The 21,945-nt window shown below is 39.4% G+C and overlaps 3 protein-coding genes and 1 pseudogene across 7 annotated transcripts; 2 read left to right on the top strand and 2 right to left on the bottom strand.

Moving 5' to 3' along the window:
• Positions 1 to 45: 45 nt before the first annotated feature.
• On the bottom strand, positions 46 to 2,107 carry LOC104769815 (F-box/kelch-repeat protein At5g15710). Its single transcript, XM_019242553.2, has one exon. It carries the CDS (start codon positions 1,681 to 1,683, stop codon positions 340 to 342), a length of 1,344 nt encoding a protein of 447 aa, XP_019098098.1. The 5' UTR covers positions 1,684 to 2,107; the 3' UTR covers positions 46 to 339.
• Positions 2,108 to 2,708: 601 nt separating this feature from the next.
• On the top strand, positions 2,709 to 9,174 carry LOC104769813 (DNA-directed RNA polymerase 2, chloroplastic/mitochondrial). 2 transcript variants are annotated; one of them, XR_015593436.1, is made up of 19 exons: positions 2,709 to 3,825; positions 4,228 to 4,443; positions 4,546 to 4,679; positions 4,770 to 4,836; positions 5,080 to 5,138; positions 5,441 to 5,558; positions 5,645 to 5,758; positions 5,867 to 5,998; positions 6,072 to 6,488; positions 6,571 to 6,684; positions 6,781 to 6,851; positions 6,942 to 7,026; positions 7,299 to 7,451; positions 7,643 to 7,717; positions 7,805 to 7,894; positions 8,004 to 8,051; positions 8,153 to 8,267; positions 8,358 to 8,461; positions 8,554 to 9,174. XR_015593436.1 is itself a non-coding variant. In XM_087505843.1 (19 exons), the coding sequence occupies exons 1-19, from the start codon at positions 2,944 to 2,946 to the stop codon at positions 8,662 to 8,664; spliced, it is 3,042 nt and encodes a 1,013-aa protein (XP_087361969.1). In that variant the 5' UTR covers positions 2,709 to 2,943; the 3' UTR covers positions 8,665 to 9,174. The 2 variants fall into 2 exon arrangements, 1 of the variants encoding a protein (XP_087361969.1); XM_087505843.1 differs by having other exon boundaries at positions 6,634 to 6,684.
• A 355-nt stretch (positions 9,175 to 9,529) lies between these two features.
• Positions 9,530 to 19,752, top strand: LOC104769812 (uncharacterized). 4 transcript variants are annotated; one of them, XM_010494106.3, is made up of 18 exons: positions 9,530 to 9,762; positions 9,859 to 9,997; positions 10,269 to 10,387; positions 10,704 to 10,749; positions 10,960 to 11,032; positions 11,118 to 11,175; positions 11,304 to 11,399; positions 11,581 to 11,698; positions 11,767 to 12,033; positions 12,114 to 12,215; positions 12,440 to 12,797; positions 12,887 to 13,000; positions 13,180 to 13,811; positions 13,945 to 14,141; positions 14,475 to 14,697; positions 14,861 to 14,980; positions 15,460 to 16,236; positions 16,505 to 19,752. In XM_010494106.3, exons 2-18 carry the CDS (start codon positions 9,902 to 9,904, stop codon positions 19,568 to 19,570), a joined length of 6,462 nt encoding a protein of 2,153 aa, XP_010492408.2. In that variant the 5' UTR covers positions 9,530 to 9,762; positions 9,859 to 9,901; the 3' UTR covers positions 19,571 to 19,752. The 4 variants fall into 4 exon arrangements, with proteins under 4 accessions (XP_010492408.2, XP_010492409.2, XP_010492411.2 ...); XM_010494107.3 differs by having other exon boundaries at positions 9,553 to 9,743; XM_010494109.3 differs by having other exon boundaries at positions 9,553 to 9,762; positions 10,960 to 11,036.
• Positions 19,753 to 20,168: 416 nt separating this feature from the next.
• On the bottom strand, positions 20,169 to 21,434 carry LOC104772273 (putative F-box protein At5g15660 pseudogene; annotated as a pseudogene).
• Between the last annotated feature and the right edge of the window lie 511 nt (positions 21,435 to 21,945).

The raw sequence follows: 21,945 nt of genomic DNA, 5'->3' as shown, positions 1-21,945 counted from the left end.
AAGCTTAAATTTACGGTGTAGAAAAAGGAAAATTCATTCAGCATAGAAAACTAAAATAAAGCATATATATATTTCACGCGGACGAGACAGGGATATAGATAAAGTTTTCATATCCAGTGAATGCTAATTTACAGAAAGCTAGAAACAAGTTTATCTTACAGTATTTCTCCCCGACATTGTTAATCATTGGTGAAGGCGTGAAGCATATCATTGCTGACGAGGTCTTCATCAACACTGACGCACAAAACGCTCTTCGATTTCATATCTCTGACATGTTTTGCTATGCAGCCAAATTGTAAATTTTCAAGAATGATGTGAGACAGACGATTACTTTATGGTTCAGTGGACAGATGCATCAAATCTTGGCTCATAAAAGCACACTTGGCTGTTGCATGACTGAAGAGCACAACCGGAAATCCAAGACCAAATCTTCTTATCCACATTGTATAGAAGACCTTTTCCTTGATTCCAGGACGTAAAGCAGATCAAATTATCTTGACCAAAACACTCAAACCTCTCAGCCGAAAGTCTCAGAAGCGCTCGGAAGTATTTTGGTGGCATTCTACTTATCTCTACCCAAGAAACCTTTGTGTGATCAAGCTCCCATATCCTCATGCTTTGGAGGGTACTGTAGAGGCCAATCCTTCCTACGAGAAACAACCTCTTCTGAGTTCCAGCAACTAAATAACCATCCAATAAAGATCTTGGGAATTTTGCTGGAATGTGTTCCCACTGCCCTGTATCAAGCCGATACATCATCAAACCAAGAGGCGAAAGAGTTTCTAGATATAATCGGGAATCACAGTAAGCCATTTTGGAAGAGCATAAGTTCACTGCAGGCATTATTTGATGTAAGGACCATTTGTCAGTTTTGGAATCATAAACTTCGGTAGGAAGTGACTTATCACCGTAAATATCATTTGTGGCTATAACTTTGAATGATTTGTCTGACCGATCTACGACCATAACCAATTGCCTTTGTTGGTTATAGTGCATACTCGGTAGAGTCCTCCAAGTCTGCATCAGAGGATTGCATACTAAAGTTCTGAAAGTTAGACCATCAAGACCAGAAAAGCAGACGAGACCACCTGAAGAACCAACCAACCAAAAAGCCCATGGAGGCAAAAACGTGAACGGAACTTTGTACCAAGTCTTCAACGGCAAGCTAAAAACCGAACATTGTGGAATCTGCGGAGAGTTCTTCCAAAAAGTGAGAAGACAAGGCCCATGAGATGACACATTTGAGTGAAACTTGAGAAAACTATTATCCTGAAGAATCGAGTTCCATTTCTTACAAACGGACCTGATCCGAAATATCATAAACGGTGGAAGCCTAGCTAAAATCTCGTTGAGCAAATCCTCTGGAAGCATTGCCCATATACCATCCTCCATCTGCACATCAGCAACAACTTGTTTACCAAATGAAGCCACTGTCTCTTCCTCAAAACCACGAGGTTTCGTCTTCACCACTTTCTGCCTAGAAGGACTCGTGTTTCTCGACCCAACTCTACCTAAAGGGCTAGTGTTTCTTGATCCAGAACTCCTCAATGGTGATGCTTGCTTCGATGAAGTACTCTCTTCATCACCATTCTTCGTAGACGCAGATAAAGCCAGAGACTTTACAGAATCTGATGACTTCTCTACACTACCCATCAACAATCCCCAAAATCCTAAACGCTCCATTCAAACTCAAATCCAAACCATTAGCTATACAAGATGAATCAGATTCCCAAAAAAAAAAGATCACTTGATCATCTCTGCATCATCAGATCCTCGAGGAGAAGAACAGAGAAGTGCCCACAAAGGAACTCAAAGACTGAGGGAGAAATCGATCGGAAGCTACGCAATCAGCTAGCCTGGAGTTGGAGCAAAGATTCTAACTTTGAAATCAGTAATTAAGTAATTTACCTCAAAACCATACTATTATGCAACAAGCTTCGTCCTTTTGGGAATCCGATGACATAAATATGTAAATTTGACAGCTGGGTTTTGTCTCGAGAGCAACGCGGAGAGAGAGAGAGAGAGACCTAATACAACATTTTTCTCTGTAGCTCTTCAGTTCCGAGGAAGGAAACAAATCGGGCTTGTCACTTCTCAAACTAAAGTTAAGGGGTTGATTTGTAAATATTAAAACTATAGAGGTGGAGAATATCAAATTCGGAGAGATAGTAATCAGGTGTGAGATACTGTACGTGAATCCCAGCTAACATCCAACCACTGTTCGACACGTACGAAGAAAATCATTTTTTGTTGTCTGAATTTCATTTTCCAATATAATAATTGAGTAATAAATCCAATTGATGATATTTTGTTGACCAAAAAAAAAAGAAAAATTCAATTGATGATATTTATACAAAAACCAAATATTTATATTCTATACTACATTTTTATTATACTTTAGATTGTAATTGGCTTCCACTTTTTTATTTTGCCAACAACTAATTGGGTTTCCACTAAAAATTTGTATGAACTGGTCAAATTATATTAAACAAAAAAATGATGCCAAAATGTTAAAAAAAAGAAAAGAAAACAATTTCATTTATTTTATTTTCAACTAATTGGACTCCATAAATTCCTCAAGCCTTTTTGCTTTGTAAAAAGAATTTGGGCCGTATTAGAGGCCTTAATGACTTAATCTGATATTTCTGGGTCGGGTAAGATATTCCGATTCGGGTTGAATTTAGGGTAGATATTTTTTAATTTAATTTAATGTTTGACAATGTGAGAACAGAGGACCCAAAAAAAGAACAGAGACAGAGAGGCAAGGGTTTTTAAGAGAGGGTTTAAGGCGGCTTGGTCGTGTAATCTTACTCACCATTTGTTTTTTTATTTTCTTCCGTTTATGAAACTCACCCCAATTTGCCTGTATATGCCTATAGCTCATGCGATCGAATTTATTTTCAATCTCGTGTTGTGGGTTTACTCATCTTTTAAGCACGATTGATGTCCAGTGCCCAAACCCCAGTGTTCTTGGCAAATCATACTAAGGTATTCGATCATTTGATTCCATTGCGTAAACCCTTGATTTCTTCTCCAAACCCTGTTTCCCAATCCTTCCCTATGTGGAGAAACATTGCTAAACAAGCAATTTTGAGGTCAGCTGCTAGATCAAACGTCCGTTCCCAAACTCTTGGCGGCTCTCTTCTCTCGAAAGATTTGAGCTTTCGTTGTTCGGTGTTCGGTTCCACCATCTCGGGATCACCATGTCACGAAATGGGTGTTCGTCGTTTAAGTGGTGGGATCACGAGGCGAGAGGGTTTTTTCAAGAACGAGAGGTGTCTTAATGGGACTTTGGCTAGAGGGTACGCGAGTGTAGCTGAAGAGGTTTTATCAACAGATGTTGAGGAAGAGCCTGAGGTGGATGAGTTGTTGAAGGAAATGAAGAAGGAGAAGAAGAGAGAGAGTCATCGTTCGTGGCGGATGAAGAAGCAAGAACATCTTGGAATGGGTCGTACCAAGTTTCAGAATTTATGGAGAAGACAAGTTAAGATCGAGACTGAAGAATGGGAAAGAGCTGCTGCTGAGTATAGGGAGCTTTTGACGGATATGTGTGAGCAAAAGCTTGCGCCTAATCTTCCTTATGTGAAGTCGTTGTTTTTGGGTTGGTTTGAACCGTTAAGGGATGCAATTGCTAAAGAACAGGAATTGTATAGATTAGGGAAGAGTAAAGCTACTTATGCACATTACCTTGATCAGTTGCCTGCCGACATGATAACTGTTATCACAATGCATAAGTTGATGGGGCATTTGATGACTGGTGGTGATAACGGTTGTGTTAAGGTTGTTCAAGCTGCGTGTACAGTTGGCGATGCCATTGAACAAGAGGTTTGGCATCTTGATTTTCTCTGATTACTACTTTGTTTATTTCAGATCATCTGCCAGTAATCTTCTTGGTTTGCCAATAATAGGTTGTAGTGGGTAGTTTGATCTCCATAAGCTGTTTTCCCTCATAAGCGAACTTAAACTTTATAAGGTTGAGGCCTGAACTTAGAGCAAAAGTTTTTGCTTTAATATTGGCAACAGGTGTTCACTATTTGTTAATGGAACTCCTTCATTCAGCATGTAACATTTATAATCAAGCATAAAACTCCATTATATGGAGGTCTGCCGTATTATTTTCTCTTGCACTAGTCTATAGGTTTCCTTACTTGTCTATGATTGTTCTGTTTTTGGTGTTTTAGATGGCTTGTATTCTAATGGTATTTTTCTCTTTCTGTGAATTGATAGATAAGAATATGCACATTCCTGGATAAGACCAGGAAGAAAAAAGGGGATGACAATGAGGAGAGTGGGGAAGTTGAAAATGGAACTGCAATGAAGGAGCAAGATAAGTTAAGAAAGAAGGTCAATGACTTGATAAAGAAACAGAAGTTGTCAGCAGTTAGAAAGATATTGCAGTCACATGACTATACAAAACCATGGATCGCAGATGTTAGGGCTAAGGTGTGTATATGCTTAGCTGAGAATTTTGTTGGAGAGGTAAAGAAAGTTTATGTTGGCTACATAAGTTGCTAACATTTTGATATTTGCTACTTCATACTCCAGGTCGGAAGTCGTCTAATAGAGTTATTGGTAAGAACAGCTTATATACAGTCTCCAGCTAATCAACAGGATAATGATATCTCTGATGTCCGACCTGCATTTGTGCATACCTTCAAGACAGTAGCGAAAGAAAGCACGTAAGGAAATTCGGTCTATGATTTTTAAGTAGGCTTATCTTCTTGTCCTGAATCTCATAGGCTTATATCCTTGCCTTTCTTGTACAACAGAAAATCTGGGAGAAAATATGGTGTAATCGAGTGTGACCCTTTGGTCCGCAAAGGCTTGGAAAAAAGTGTAGGTGACCTATTCACATTTGGTTTATTATCAGAAAAATTAACCCAAACTCAACAAAAGTATTAGTGAACTTCTTTCGGAATTTGGAAAATTTATGCTCACTTTGTTGAATGTTTCATCTAATGAGGGTTTGACTTGGGTGGCACCTGTACATAAGACTGAGTATATATGGGATATAACTGAGACATATATATCTCTATATTGTAGGAAGTGTGAATCCCGCTTTTTTTTTTTGTCGTGCAGGGGAGATATGCAGTGATGCCATACATGCCAATGCTGGTTCCCCCTCTCAAATGGTCAGGGTAAATGAGCTTTCTTTGCTGTGTACTTACACCAACTGCCGAAATAATTGCATTGCATGGTATTGTAAACATATATTCTAAAATGAATATTTCAGTATGATAAGAGTTAATGTACATCATTTGTGACCAAGGCTAGTTACTCGGACAAGATAGAATCTTAAAGCTGTTCTATCTAAGTTTGAGAAAAAGAATATTTAGACTTGTATGGCTTCGAGAACTGTGAACATACCTTCATCTTGGAAGACTTTAATTTTGGTGAAAGTTTTGTAAGTCATTTCACTTTCATCTGTGTTATTTCGCAGATACGACAAAGGTGCTTACTTGTTCTTAGCATCTTATATAATGAAAACTCATGGAGCTAAGCAACAACGAGAGGCACTTAAGAGCGCACCTAAAGGACAACTACAACCAGTCTTTGAGGTAAGAGATTACTGTTTCTTCACGTGCGTTATGTGGAAATCAGTTACAGTTTTAATTTCTGTAAATATCGTATGGACATCTGTTAGGCCCTGGATACGCTTGGAAGTACTAAATGGAGAGTAAATAAGCGAGTCTTAACGGTTGTAGATAGGATATGGAGCAGTGGCGGATGTGCTGCTGATCTGGTGGATCGCAGCGATGTAAGTTACTTTATGTGTTACTTTGATCTTATAATGATTACTGTTTTACATTTGTACAGACATGTTTTCATCACGAGGCCTCTTTAATTCTTTCATTTCAAACTGCAGGTTCCTTTACCAGAAAAGCCTGATACTGAAGATGAGGGCATTATTAAGAAATGGAGGTGGGAAGTCAAAGCTGCTAAAAAGGTGAACAGCGAGAGACATTCTCAGCGCTGTGACACAGAACTCAAGCTTTCGGTGAGCTTTATCTCCCCTTGTTATCAAAGGAGTGCTTGAGAGTTCTGGTTGTAAGTGTTTAAATATGATGCAGGTGGCAAGGAAAATGAAAGATGAGGAAGGTTTTTACTATCCCCACAATATTGACTTCCGAGGACGTGCATATCCCATGCCCCCGCACTTAAATCATCTCGGCTCTGATTTGTGTCGGGGTGTTTTGGAGTTTTCGGAGGGAAGGCCTCTTGGAATTTCAGGCTTACGCTGGCTGAAGATACACTTAGCAAACTTGTATGCTGGTGGTGTAGATAAGTTATCACTTGATGGACGGCTAGCTTTCACCGAAAATCACTTGGATGACATATTTGATTCGGCAGACAGACCACTTGAAGGAAACAGATGGTGGCTGCAGGCTGAAGACCCATTTCAGTGCTTGGCTGTGTGTATAAATCTGACTGAAGCTCTGAGAAGCCCATCCCCGGAGACAGTTCTGTCACATATTCCTATACATCAGGTACTTTCCGGCAGAATTTGTCACTTTGACATCTCCACTTTGAATTTGTAAGGCTTGAATATTTAATGACTTTACGCTGTAGTAACTCGTTCAATCTGTGAATGCCTTCAAATGAACTTCCTTCCTTCACTTTGGTTCTGGCCAGGATGGTTCCTGCAATGGTCTACAGCATTATGCCGCTCTCGGGAGAGACACAGTAATTCTCTTGTTTTTAACTTTCAATGGTTTTTTTCCTCTTTTAGCTGCTTGTCATCTTTCTTTTCTGATTATGGTTTTACATAATGATTATCAGTTAGGAGCAGAAGCTGTTAATCTAGTGGCAGGTGAGAAGCCGGCAGATGTTTATTCCGGAATAGCTACCAGGTAAGCACTGCATCTACTATTTACAGGTAACTTAACTTTAATCGAGAAAATATATGTGCATTCAAAACTTCCTTTGCATATGCGCTGCAGGGTTCTTGATATTATGCGCCGAGATGCAGACAGAGATCCTGAAGCTTTTCCAGATGCATTGCGTGCAAAAAAATTACTCAACCAGGTCCATCTGAAATTCTTTTCATTCTTTCTCCAATTTCCTAATCTTGTGTATCTCGGTTCCTTGCTTGCATAGTGGAGTAGAAATGTCATACTTTACATCCTTAAAACCCATTGTTAACTCACACAAAATGATTTAATGAACTGTTCTAATGTATATTTAGTATTGGTGTGCGAGCAAGTTGCCTGATATTTGTTTTTTTTTGGGTACATTGTATACTCAGTCACATGTAACTGGTCTGTTATTACCACTTGACTCTTGTTCAAAATGTGTAGGTGGATCGTAAACTTGTAAAGCAGACGGTTATGACATCAGTCTATGGTGTCACCTATATTGGCGCTCGGGATCAAATAAAGAGAAGGTTGAAGGAACGCAGCGATTTTGGTGATGAAAAAGAAATTTTTGGGGCGGCTTGCTATGCGGCAAAGGTATATTAGCAACAGATAAAAACACTGACACTAGAAAAGCTTAACTTGGCAATTTCATTCATCTGATCTTCAAAGAACGTGTGCTTAACAAAATGATATCACTACTTTCTAGTTCACATGTACTTTGGGAACTTATCAAAAGAAAAAATGCTATGAGAAATAATCGTTTTGTTTTGTCGTGTTTCGGGCAGGTGACTTTAGCTGCTATAGATGAGATGTTTGAAGCTGCACGCGCCATCATGCGTTGGTTTGGTGAATGTGCGAAGGTGTGTGGACATTTCTTTTCCATGTCGATTTAATTTGCTTCTGGAGTTCTAGTGATTCTTGATGGAAAAAATTGTTTCTATGAGCAGATTATTGCTACAGAAAATGAAACAGTTCGATGGACAACACCATTGGGTCTTCCTGTTGTACAACCTTACCACCAAATGGGAACAAAACTCGTAAGTATTCCTAGAATTTGTTAGAGTGGATAACACTGTCACTAACACCATTACTCGTCTGTTGCATTTAGATGTGTGACTATCTTCACTTTTTTTTAAATGAATGCAGGTAAAGACATCCCTCCAGACCCTATCGCTTCAGCGTGAGACTGATAAGGTCTGCTTCAGCTTTACCTTGGTTTTGCTTATAAACAAAAGATAGGAAAGGAAACAGAGGCCTATAAAAGAAGTTTGTTGGTTATTGTTTTTGTTTTGTAGGTTATTGTCAGGCGACAAAGGACAGCTTTTCCTCCAAATTTTATTCACTCCCTTGACGGGTCTCATATGATGATGACTGCAGTTGCCTGCAAAAGAGCAGGCGTATGTTTTGCAGGTTCTGTCCTTCTTTCACAACTTAAATCTTTCTCTAAAACCTTGGTCTAGTGTCAGTTAACTCATCGCTTGTAAAAAAAAATTCTAACAGGAGTTCATGACTCGTTTTGGACACATGCGTGCGACGTGGATAAATTAAACAGAATACTAAGGGAAAAGTTTGTTGAGCTGTATTCGCAACCGATACTAGAGAATGTAAGCTTCATCTGTATCTCTATGTTCAATTGGTTACGTATGCAGAAGACTGATCATGAACTAGCGTTGTCTTTTTTTCATCATTTTAACAGTTACTGGAGAGCTTTGAGCAATCGTTTCCTCATTTAGAGTTTCCTCCTCTGCCGGAACGAGGAGATTTGGATTTAAAAGTGGTGTTAGATTCACCTTATTTCTTCAACTGATAAAGAAATCGATGGCTTCCACAAGATTTTCAGACATAGCTCTCAAGAAATAAGAATGAGAGATTGATTCAGAACATAGTATCACACCCCAAGGCTTGAGCCTTTATAGGTGGTAGAAGGAGGAGAAGAAAGAACAAGGCTTTTTGCAAGGACCAGAGCAAAAGAAAAGTTTCTGCGATAGTTTACAAGTTTGCAGACAGAGAGAAAGAGTCAAAACAAAGTTTTTTTTGACTTTGACTTGTTTTCCACTGTGCTCCTGATGCTTGAGAGCTTGATGAAATCTCCTGAGATAGAGTAGTAGAATGGTTTCTGAATCTGATCTGAGAGAAATTCCGGTTTGAGAGAACCGGAATTGGCTAAGATCTATTTGATGTTGTGTTGTAAACCAGTCGGTATTCTTATGGTACATTGTAGAATAACAAGAACTGTACCAAAAGCTTGTACTGGTATACACACATTATACGAGATTAGAGTACCTGAGAAATTGAATTGGAAGTAGTCATTTTATCATAGAATAATATGTAGTATATTCATATATATATGTATATCATACGTGCGTTTGTTCCTTAAATCTATCTTATAAATTCCAAAATTGAGCACAAAATAGTACCATCTCAAACCGGAATTTGTTAATATAAATTTCTGAAATTTATATTAACAAACCGGAAGCTTGTACGATTGTTTTACAAATTGCAGACGTTAATTGAGTTTTTTACTGATTAGATAAATAATTAGTTTAATGCTTCTCTAATTACTTTCCAGACGTTGACAAAAAAAAATGCTTTCCAGAGAAAATAGGCGATAATGATAGATAATATTTAGAAATCAATATGTATTTATTTAATTTTTGTTTGGTTATAAATATATTTAGCATCTACCTTAAATGTTGTTCAGAGGAGAAAATGAATTTTATTAAACATCATCTTTAACAGTAAACAGTTTCAGAAAAAAAAGAAAAAAAAAAACAAATAAGAAATAAGAGGAACGAGGAGGAAGCTCGTCGTCAATCAAAGAAATTTCTAAGCGAATCTTTTTGCCGGATCGACGAACTAAACCCTAGAATGGTTTCGTGATTCGTGGTGTGCTCTTCTTCTTTTGGTATTTTCTCATTTTGATTCTGGGTAATTTCATGAGATTCAGTCTCTTGTTATGTTCGATTCGGGTCTCTAATTTTGTTGAAATTTTTTTAATCAGGAGGGACAGTTTCGCATTTGGGGATCTATTCTCGTTGAACGTGATGAAGTCCGGGAGTGCGGCGAAATTGATTGTAGAGGCGCTTCTTCAGCGTTTCCTTCCACTCGCAAGACGACGAATCGAGACAGCTCAGGCTCAGGTTCGTCTCCTTTTTTAATAAGCATTTTTTTTTCACACATTCGAATTCATATGTTGCCAGGTCGTCGTTTATTTTTTCAGTGCGTTAAAGAGTTTGTATCTGCATATTGGGTAGTTTCATTTTCAATAGTTGAAACTTAGTTTTTTTGAGTAGGGGTTTAATGGAAGTAGTTGCTGTACTGACTGCAACTTACAGACCAGTATACTTGTTATTTTGTACAAGTTACACTAGTCTTTTGGTAGTGATATGGTTCTTGGTGTGATGTTTGCAGGATGGACAGTACCTTCGTCCATCAGATCCTGCTTATGAGCAGGTGCTGGATTCCCTGGCTATGATTGCGCGTCATACACCTGTTCCTCTTTTAGAAGCTCTACTTAGATGGAGGGAAAGGTCGGTTAATTTTTATGCTCTCCCTTTTTAACAATCTGATGGTATATGACTCTTGTGTCAATATAAAATACGTCTGAAAGATCTGTCTCGCATTGTTTCTGCACCTTGCATTATTTTAGCTTTGAGTCATTGATCTTCTATGTTCCAGTGTTGCTTTTGGAATCTTTTGGTGCATTATCATTATTCTTATGTGGACCTCACTTTTTCTTTATATAGGTGAAGTTATTGACTAGATGTTATCTACGATTGGGAGAAGCCAGTTCTTTACATCATTACTGATATTGTGTTTGTTTGTGGATTTATATGTGCCTTGCAGTGAATCACCTAAAGGTGCAAATGATGCATCAACTTTCCAGAGGAAGGTATTGTCTTTTGACTCTTCAGAGGAACAAATCCTTGGGTTTTTAGTAACTATGTATATACTAGATCTAACTAACCAGACTGTTATACTCTTACTTCTCTGTTTTTTAGTAATCTTACCTTTAAGAACACTAATATTAATGGCTTATTTAATCAATTCTCGAAATTGGTTTTCATTTTTCTAATATATGGTTTCACATTACTGGAATCAGTTGGCTGTTGAGTGCATCTTCTGCTCAGCTTGTATTCGCTTTGTGGAGTGTTGCCCGCAGGAAGGGCTCACCGGTTTGTTAGTCTCTCTACTTAGTTTCCTTCCAACAAATTGTGTTCACCGCCTTTCTAAAATAAGAACTTTTTTCGTGAATTGCAGAGAAGCTGTGGTCTGGACTTGAGAACTTTGTTTTTGATTGGCTAATCAACGCTGACAGGTAGTGATCTCTGAATCTGGGGAGGTTAAATTTTATATGATTCACTAAACAGTATGCTTTTATTGGCATGTCTTTTTCGAGTTGTAGAGAACTAAATTGCTTAAGTTCTGGGTGCTCTTCCATCACAGGGTTGTTAGCCAAGTGGAATACCCATCGCTGGTCGATTTGAGGGGTCTCCTTCTTGACTTGGTTGCTCAACTCCTAGGTGCACTATCCCGTATTAGGTAATTCATCTTTAATGGTTAGTTGTTATCAATCCCCAAAGCATGCTAAAGTATATATACATGAAAATGTGGACTTACATTCACAAGTTTAGTTGGCAGAAAAGAACTTGTAAAAGTGATGATCTAATTTGAGCTGCAACCTCAACCACTCTAATCCATTTACTATTTAATTTTCCAACAGATTTAGCTCTGTCACGGAGCGGTTTTTCATGGAACTCAATACTCGCCGGATTGATACAAGTGTTGCAAGAAGTGAAACTCTCAGCATCATTAATGGGATGCGATACTTGAAGCTTGGGGTATGTCTCGGATATCTTAAAAAATACAGGCTTCAGACAGTGAACATGACATTACATTTTATTACCAGGTTAAGAGTGAGGGTGGACTGAATGCGTCTGCCTCTTTTGTAGCAAAAGCAAACCCTCTTATCCGTGATATACACAAACGTAAAAGTGAGCTTTATCATGCACTTTGCAATATGCTTTCTAACATTTTGGCTCCACTTTCCGATGGTGGCAAAAGCCAGTGGCCTCCTTCAGTTGCAGAGCCTGCACTGACACTCTGGTATGAGGCTGTTGGACGCATTAGAGTGCAGCTAATCCAGTGGATGGATAAACAGAGTAAACATCTTGGTGTACGTCAATCTGATTTAATATCACTTTTGCATGTCTTCCTTGTAATTTCAGTCCTTAACATGTATAACTGTGTGAATAGGTTGGCTATCCACTTGTGAGTCTTCTTCTCTGTCTCGGTGACCCCCTTATATTTCATCATAATTTAAGCTCCCACATGGAACAACTGTATAAGCTTCTGAGAGTAAGTTTGTGTGTATCAAAAATTTTAGATTTAAGTAAGAATGCATATAAGCAATCGTCACGTTCCACACCCTGATGTGCTGTTGCAACTACAGCTGCTTTTTTTTTTTTTAAGTATCTTAAGCACCTGTGCTTAGATTGTTCCTTTCAAGCCTATTCTCGGTAATTAGTATCTATATATTTATTGGTTTCACTCATATGGAGCATTCTGCGTCTTATATGCAGGATAAGAACCATCGCTACATGGCTCTTGATTGTCTTCACCGGGTGTTGAGGTTCTATTTGAGTGTCTATGCTTCCTCCCAGCCACCAAATCGTATATGGGATTACTTGGATAGTGTGACATCACAATTGCTAACAGTTCTGAGAAAAGGAATGCTCACTCAGGATGTCCAACAAGATAAACTCGTTGAGTTCTGTGTGACCATAGCTGAGCATAACCTTGACTTCGCTATGAATCACATGTTACTAGAACTGTTGAAGCAAGATAGTCCAAGCGAAGCAAAAATTATTGGTCTTCGTGCTTTACTTGCCCTTGTTATGTCACCTTCAAGCCAGTATGTTGGGTTGGAGATATTTAAGGGTAACCTGTTAACCTGAATTAGGTCATTAGTAGGTCTCAGTAAGCTTTTACTTTCACTCGCTTAATTTTTCATAGTGTTCACTTAACAGGTCATGGAATTGGCCATTACATACCAAAGGTGAAAGCAGCAATTGAGTCAATTTTAAGATCATGTCACAGGACATATAGTCAAGCTCTTCTAACATCATCGAGGACTACGATAGGTAAATTTAGTTTTACACGAAAAGCTTAGTCTGATTTACATTGTTTTGTGAGGAGGTTAAACAATCTCTGTATGTTTTGTGTATTTTATTGTAATACTGTTTCTGATTTTCGACCTAGGATCCTCTGGCTAATACTTTCTCCTGAAAACATTCTTAGCTAACCTTCATGTTATATGCAGATGCTGTGAATAAAGAAAAGTCTCAAGGTTCTCTCTTCCAGTCAGTGCTGAAGTGCATACCTTATCTGATTGAGGAAGTTGGCCGGAGTGATAAGATCACGGAAATAATACCTCAGCATGGTATAAGTATTGATCCTGGAGTTCGAGTGGAAGCAGTGCAAGTTCTGAACCGGATTGTTAGATACCTTCCTCATCGCCGTTTTGCAGTCATGAGAGGGATGGCAAACTTCATCTTAAAGCTTCCTGATGAGTTCCCACTCCTCATTCAAGCATCACTAGGACGCCTTTTGGAACTCATGCGTTTCTGGAGGGCTTGTTTAGTAGATGATAGACAAGATACTGATGCTGAAGAAGAAAAGAAAACAGCAAAGGCAAATGATCGATTCAAGAAATTATCTTTTCACCAAGCAGCAGATGCAATTGAGTTTCGCGCTGCTGATATTGATGCTGTTGGGCTAATTTTTCTTAGTTCAGTCGACAGCCAGATTCGGCACACTGCCCTAGAATTGTTGCGATGTGTACGTGCATTGAGAAATGATATTCGGGATCTCATGATTCAAGAGCACCCAGACCATATTATGAAATTTGAAGCTGAACCGATATACATGATCGATGTCTTGGAAGAACATGGGGTAAGTACCTTCTGTGTATATTTCACTGTTTCAGAGGCTCTTACATTTTTGGCGTTTTGGTTGGTTATGGTTTAGAACCATCTGCTTAATAGAAATTTTAAGATTTGGATCCTCTTTTTCTTTCACATGATAGGATGATATTGTTCAAAGTTGCTATTGGGATTCTGCCCGTCCTTTTGATTTAAGACGAGATTCCGATGCCATTCCCTCTGATGTGACTCTTCAATCCATAATCTTTGAGAGCCTTGATAAAAACAAATGGGGTCGATGTCTCAGCGAGCTTGTTAAATATGCTGCTGAGCTCTGCCCACGCTCTGTTCAAGAAGCCAAGTAAGTGTATTTCTTAGCTGTATTATCTTCCATGTGTTTGCTCCAAGTGTATTTTCCTAACTACATCATCCGTGTATGTTTTCTTGAGTCTTCTCTGACCGTCAACACTGTCCTACCAGTCTATAAGGATTAGAAAAGTAGGCTTTATGGATCAACAAGCCGTTTAACGTGCAGATAGAATTTCACTTTACTCTGGGAATTTTAAAATCTAATTATATAGCATATTAGCATTAGTGCTTTTCGAACAGAAAAAGTTTGTTTCATTTTATTGACATACCTCTTTTGTTATTCTTAATGACATTAAGGAAACTGAAGTGCCCTTTTCATTTCCAGGTCTGAAATTATGCATCGCCTTGCCCATATTACACCTGTTGAGTTAGGTGGAAAGGCAAGCCAGTCACAAGATACAGATAACAAACTGGATCAGTGGCTTCTGTATGCTATGTTTGTGTGTTCGTGTCCACCTGATGGCAAAGATGCGGGTAGCATTGCATCAACCAGAGACATGTACCACCTTATTTTTCCTTATCTTAGATTTGGGTCAGAAATCCACAATGTAAGTTTTTTTTTTTTGCGTGTATCTGCATTGTAGTTTGAAGTTGGTAGTTTAGTCAGCATTTTAAACATAATTGTCTTGTTAGGTTAATGTAGTTTTGGTTGAATCTTTTCTCCTAGATAAGTATTTAAACAATATTTACTTTATACTTCCTCGCATGTAGCATGCTGCAACTATGGCTCTCGGGCGCTCGCATTTGGAAGCATGTGAAATTATGTTCAGCGAGCTTGCATCTTTCATGGAAGAGATTTCATCCGAGACAGAGACGAAGCCAAAGTGGAAGGTATATACTTGAGCTAGTTGTAAAATCATGTAGAGTACTTTCTTTCAGAATTATACCTGGAAGTCCTACACCATTCACTATGCAACTGCCGGACTGCCTAGATTTACGGTGGTACTAATTATCACTTTAGAAAGATGAGAAAACTTCCTTTTCAATTCACAAAAAAGTAGCTAAGCAAAAGAATAAAACGTGAGAACAAGTAAGAATCTCATGAATGAAAAGTTAGTATTTGTACCCTCTATCTGGCTTTATTGAGCTTCATTTTGAATCGTTAGAGTTGAGGGAACGAAAGTATCCAGTATTTTCTCACGTAAGAGCTGCTACGGATGTCAAACTACTAACCAAATTCTGCCGATTTCTCCTTGAATAAGAAATTAATGACCGTTTGGACTTTACCGTTTTGTTACATTGATTTTCAGCTGTATGATTAATATTGAGACTTGACACTAAAAGGATGTGTTCCTATGATATGAATGCAGATCCAAAAAGGAGGTCGAAGAGAGGACCTCCGTGTTCATGTTTCCAATATATATCGAACAGTGTCTGAGAATGTCTGGCCTGGAATGCTTGCTCGTAAACCAGTTTTTCGCCTCCATTATCTGCGATTCATTGAAGATTCGACACGACAGATATCATTGGCACCTCATGAAAGCTTTCAGGACATGCAGCCTCTGCGCTATGCACTTGCGTCTGTTTTAAGATTCCTTGCCCCTGAATTTGTTGAATCAAAATCAGAGAAATTTGATGTTAGAAGTAGGAAACGTCTATTCGATCTGCTTCTTTCCTGGTCTGATGATACAGGAAGTACATGGGGACAGGATGGTGTTAGTGATTATCGCCGTGAAGTAGAGCGCTATAAGACCTCGCAGCATAACCGGTCAAAAGATTCTGTAGACAAGATTTCTTTTGACAAGGAACTGAATGAGCAAATTGAAGCCATCCAGTGGGCCTCATTGAATGCAATGGCTTCCCTTCTATATGGACCGTGTTTTGATGACAATGCGAGAAAAATGAGTGGCCGTGTGATATCTTGGATAAATAGTTTGTTCATTGAGCCTGCTCCCAGGGTCCCTTTTGGTTACTCGCCTGCTGATCCAAGAACTCCATCTTACTCCAAATACACGGGAGACGGTGGACGAGGGACAACAGGCCGTGATAGGCATAGAGGTGGTCATCAACGTGTTGCGTTGGCAAAATTGGCTCTGAAGAATCTTCTACTTACAAACTTGGATCTCTTCCCTGCCTGCATTGATCAGGTAAAATTCTCTCTGACTGAACGCATGAAAGTTTTGTTTAATTATACTGTCATCGTAGTAATTACTAGATCAAATGTTAGATATATCTTGACCAATATGACAGCTTATCCATGCAATGATGGTTTCCATATCAGATAGATTAATTTTATTATCTCCGGTTTAAGGTCTGAATCTCTTGATAAGCTTTCTTCAGTTCTATGCTGTGTGACGTCGTCCTTAATTAGACTCTTCTAAACTGTATGACCTAATTCATCTGTGCTTTTCCCAGTGTTACTACTCTGATGCGGCTATAGCTGATGGGTACTTCAGTGTGTTGGCTGAGGTTTACATGCGACAAGAAATACCTAAATGTGAAATCCAGAGGCTCTTGAGTCTAATTCTCTACAAGGTAGTGGATCCATCTAGACAAATTCGCGATGATGCTCTCCAAATGCTTGAGACACTTTCTATGCGTGAGTGGGCTGAGGATGGTATAGAAGGATCCGGAGGCTATAGAGCAGCAGTTGTAGGTAATCTTCCGGATTCATATCAACAGTTCCAGTACAAGCTCTCCTGCAAACTCGCCAAGGATCATCCCGAGTTAAGCCAGCTGCTTTGTGAAGAAATTATGCAGCGTCAGCTTGATGCTGTTGATATAATTGCTCAGCACCAGGTCTTGACCTGTATGGCTCCATGGATTGAGAACCTTAATTTCTGGAAACTCAAGGATTCGGGTTGGAGTGAAAGATTACTTAAAAGTCTTTACTATGTCACATGGCGACATGGGGATCAATTCCCTGATGAAATTGAAAAACTTTGGAGTACCATTGCTAGTAAGCCCAGAAACATCAGCCCTGTATTGGATTTCTTGATCACAAAGGGCATTGAGGACTGTGATTCAAATGCATCTGCTGAAATAACTGGTGCATTTGCTACATATTTTTCTGTTGCTAAACGTGTAAGTTTGTACCTAGCACGGATATGTCCTCAGCGTACTATTGATCACCTGGTTTACCAACTGTCTCAGCGGATGCTGGAAGACAGTATCGAACCCATTGGTTATAGTGCAAACCGGGGTGATTCCAATGGTAACTTTGTGCTGGAGTTCTCTCAGGGACCTGCCACAGCACCTCAAGTTGCTTCAGTTGCAGACAACCAACCACATATGTCACCACTTCTTGTCCGAGGTTCCCTTGATGGCCCCCTTAGGAATACAAGTGGAAGCCTAAGCTGGAGAACAGCAGGCATGACTGGGCGAAGTGCTTCTGGGCCTTTAAGTCCAATGCCTCCTGAGTTGAATATTGTTCCTGTAGCTACTGGTCGTTCTGGTCAGCTCCTGCCATCGTTGGTGAATGCATCAGGACCTTTAATGGGAGTTCGTAGCTCTACAGGAAGTTTGAGAAGTCGCCATGTCTCACGTGATAGTGGAGATTACCTCATTGATACACCAAATTCTGGAGAAGATGTGTTGCATTCTGGGATCGCAATGCATGGTGTCAATGCAAAGGAACTTCAATCAGCCTTGCAGGGACATCAACAGCACTCACTCACTCATGCCGATATAGCTCTGATTCTTCTTGCAGAAATCGCATATGAGAATGATGAAGATTTTAGGGAACATCTGCCTTTGCTCTTCCACGTCACTTTTGTTTCTATGGATAGCTCTGAAGACATTGTGCTAGAGCATTGTCAACATTTGCTTGTGAATTTGTTGTACTCACTAGCGGGTCGGCATCTGGAGCTATATGAGGTGGAAAACAGCGATGGAGAGAACAAACAACAGGTTGTGAGTTTAATTAAGTATGTTCAATCAAAACGAGGAAGCATGATGTGGGAGAATGAAGATCCAACAGTTGTGAGAACAGATCTTCCTAGTGCCGCTCTTTTGTCTGCACTTGTTCAGAGTATGGTTGATGCTATATTCTTCCAAGGAGATCTTCGAGAAACTTGGGGAACTGAAGCTCTCAAATGGGCTATGGAGTGCACGTCAAGACATCTAGCATGTCGGTCACACCAAATATACCGTGCGCTGCGGCCAAGTGTGACAAGTGATGCTTGTGTCTCCCTTCTACGCTGTCTTCATCGATGTCTTAGCAATCCCATTCCTCCAGTTTTGGGTTTTATTATGGAAATCCTTCTGACGCTACAGGTCATGGTAGAGAACATGGAGCCAGAGAAAGTCATACTCTACCCACAGCTCTTCTGGGGCTGTGTGGCCATGATGCACACAGACTTCGTCCATGTCTATTGCCAGGTTCTTGAGCTCTTCTCCCGTATTATTGACCGTCTATCATTTCGTGACAAAACAACTGAAAATGTGCTCTTGTCGAGTATGCCTCGGGATGAATTCAACACTAATGATTTGGGGGAATTCCAAAGGACAGAATCTAGAGGGTATGAGATGCCGCCGTCAAGTGGAACTCTTCCAAAGTTCGAAGGTGTACAACCTCTTGTCCTCAAAGGACTGATGTCTACTGTGAGCCACGAGTTCTCCATTGAGGTGCTATCAAGGATTACAGTGCCTTCATGTGACTCTATATTTGGCGATGCTGAGACAAGACTCCTTATGCATATCACAGGTCTACTTCCTTGGCTTTGCTTGCAGTTGAGTCAAGACCAAGTCATGGTTTCTGCGTTACCACTCCAGCAACAGTATCAAAAGGCATGTTCTGTGGCAACTAATATTGCCGTCTGGTGTCGGGCAAAATCACTCGATGAGTTGGCTACAGTTTTTGTCGCATATGCTCGTGGCGAAATTAAAAGAGTTGAAAATCTCCTTGCATGTGTCTCTCCTTTGCTCTGCAACAAATGGTTCCCGAAACACTCAGCTTTAGCTTTCGGTCACTTGTTAAGACTGCTAAAAAAAGGACCAGTGGATTACCAACGAGTCATATTACTGATGCTCAAGGCATTGCTCCAACACACTCCCATGGATGCTTCTCAGAGTCCCCACATGTACACAATCGTTTCGCAGCTAGTCGAAAGCACTCTGTGTTGGGAGGCATTGAGTGTTCTCGAAGCCCTTCTTCAGAGCTGCAGCCCGGTACAAGGTGGTACTGGTGGATCCCACCCTCAGGATTCCTTTTACTCTGAAAACGGGACTGATGAGAAAACGCTTGTACCTCAGACTTCATTTAAAGCCCGGAGCGGACCTCTTCAGTACGCAATGATGGCTGCAACAATGTCGCAAGCTTTCCCTCTAGGTGCAGCTGCGGCAGAGTCAGGGATACCTCCGAGAGATGTGGCTTTGCAGAACACGAGGCTAATGTTGGGTCGGGTTCTTGATAATTGCGCTCTAGGAAGAAGAGATTATAGGAGACTGGTGCCTTTTGTCACAACAATCGCAAACATGTAACTTTTGCAGTAAAGTTTTGCAATTTTTTTTTGGTTATCTGTATGCTTTTCAGAAGTTTTAAAGAAGCAATGTGTTCGAGTGTGAATAGTTTGGTGTCATAGCAACTAACTTGTATGTTCGCGGTTAGTAGATTCCAGTGTATTCAAGACGTTTAAAAACGAAACTTTTATTTGTTACTTTTATAATTGGTGTTTTTTTCTAGGAAACAAATTAAAGAACTAATAGGTAGTGAAGGTGAAGCCAACAAAAAATTGAAAACTGTAAATTGGAATAGCCCGTTCCATCAGAATAATGTAGAAGTAAATTTCCTCGATTTTGTGATCACTACTTTTCACATTAATGGGTTTTGTTTACTAGAGTCGAAAAGTTTAACTTAACCATCAAACATAATTAATACTCTCTACGTAGTCCGAATGTGTGCGGATTCTTCAAGCTTAGTCCTAGTAAAACTATTCATGTCGGGATTGTAAATTTACCAACAAAAAAAATGAGTCAAACTTTGAAAAAAAAAAATAATAATAATAATAATAATTAATCGACGAGAGTGAAAAAAGAAAAATAAATTATGGGTATCAAAGCCCCTTTCAACTGATCTCTCCTACAACAACCTAACACTGTCAACGTAATCCGAAAAAACATATGCTTCTTTATGATGAAACTATATTGTGCGGATACTTGAATACCAATCTTTCTAAAACTTTTCTTGTCGGGATTGTAATGGAAGATATAATACGCATTGCTATAGTGCGTTGGTGCTAAAATAATCTCACCCGTATGAGTAGCGCCTCTCACGTATAAATAGTCGAATAATCTTTTCCAAGGTTCAATACTGAAAGTTATCTTCTTCAACCATTCATGTTTTCCACCTTCCTGATTCATAACCCACACATCATATGTATACAATGAAGTATTAGTGGGTATGGCTACTTTCCCCTCGTAGTTTATCAAAAAGAGATAATATATACTTGATTCAATCTCTTTATTAATCTCTTCAGGTAAACTAGTAAAAATATCCAAACTGTCACCAGGCCTCAGAGCAAACCTCATTAACCTCATATGCGACATCTCTGCCCCTGTTCTAGCAACATAATACACAACACCATTTATGCACACACCGTTAGACCAAGGACGGTGAGGAACGCTACAATTTATCATTTGCCATGATTTCTTTACATCAGCTGATGATTCAGCTCCCAATGTAAACGTCAACACTTGATGTTCCGATGATGGTTCTTCAAGACGGCCATACATTTTTTCTGTCATACACACAACTTTGAATTCATCACTAACAGGGTCATACCCGAAGAAACTTTTTACCAGCTTTCTCCTTGTTCTGGCACGTGGTAAAGTTATAGATTTACCAGTGATGGGGTTAAATACGATTTGCTCTTGACCATATCCTACGCTTATCAGTCCATTAACATGATGATAAAAGCATTCCAGGTGCTGATGATCATACTTGACCGGACAAGTCAGACGTGATATAAAAGACTTTGGCGATGATGATGACGGCCGCTTGAAGAAGTGCAAATTTCCCATAGCCCCTCTGGATCCGTGTGAATTGAAGTCAGCAGCTATTAGGGTACGAGGTTGCCACGACGATCCACGCGGGTAAGATCTGATGAAATCTGGACTGCGTATAGTTGTTGCCCATAACTTGGATACTGTGAGAAACCTAGCCAGAGATTTCAAGGGCAATCTCCCAAAAATCTCGATCTCTAGGTCATGAGGGAGCTCGTCAAAGTTGGCTCTTTCTTCCGACGTTTGTACGATGTTTTCGTGCACGGTTTTGGTCTTTTTGCGGTATCTCATGATCGATCGCTTCTGTTTTCGAAACCCTAGATTTTTTCTGTCTATCCTTTGCTTTGCTCTGTTATTTTTAGCTGAAAACTACTCCCTCTGTTTCACATGACATAATGCACACAAATTAAGAAAATTATCTAAATTTCTATTTTACCCTTTATAAATGCACTAAAATTTTTCTCTTTCTAATTAATTAGCTCAAATTATAGGGATAAAAAAAAGAATTTGATCTTTAAAACTGCATTGAAAACATAAAATGACACTCTTTTTGTAACAAAGAAGATGTGTCAAAATGACACTCTTTGTGAAACGGAGGGAGTATATAAATACGGGAGACTAGGTTTATAAAGGGTTTTTTTTTTATCTACCCGGCTGGCTGTTAAAATGGATCTTACGTAACCGGCCTGGTCCGGTCTTAAGGGATATGCATCCTTTTGCACAAATTGGGTAAACCAGTAGTGTAAATTAAAGACGTTGTTAATTAATGGTTGATTGAAAAAAATTGATGCTAAAAGAAAATAAAGCCGACTTGAGAATCTAATTAATTTTAACCAATTTCTTGATAAGAAGAA

This window comes from Camelina sativa, chromosome 20, assembly GCF_030686135.1.
Source record: "Camelina sativa cultivar CO46 ecotype springtype chromosome 20, ASM3068613v1".
Lineage (NCBI taxonomy): Eukaryota > Viridiplantae > Streptophyta > Magnoliopsida > Brassicales > Brassicaceae > Camelina > Camelina sativa.
The sequence above is the reverse complement of the archived record's forward strand: the minus strand, read 5'-3'. Positions and strand labels throughout refer to the sequence as shown.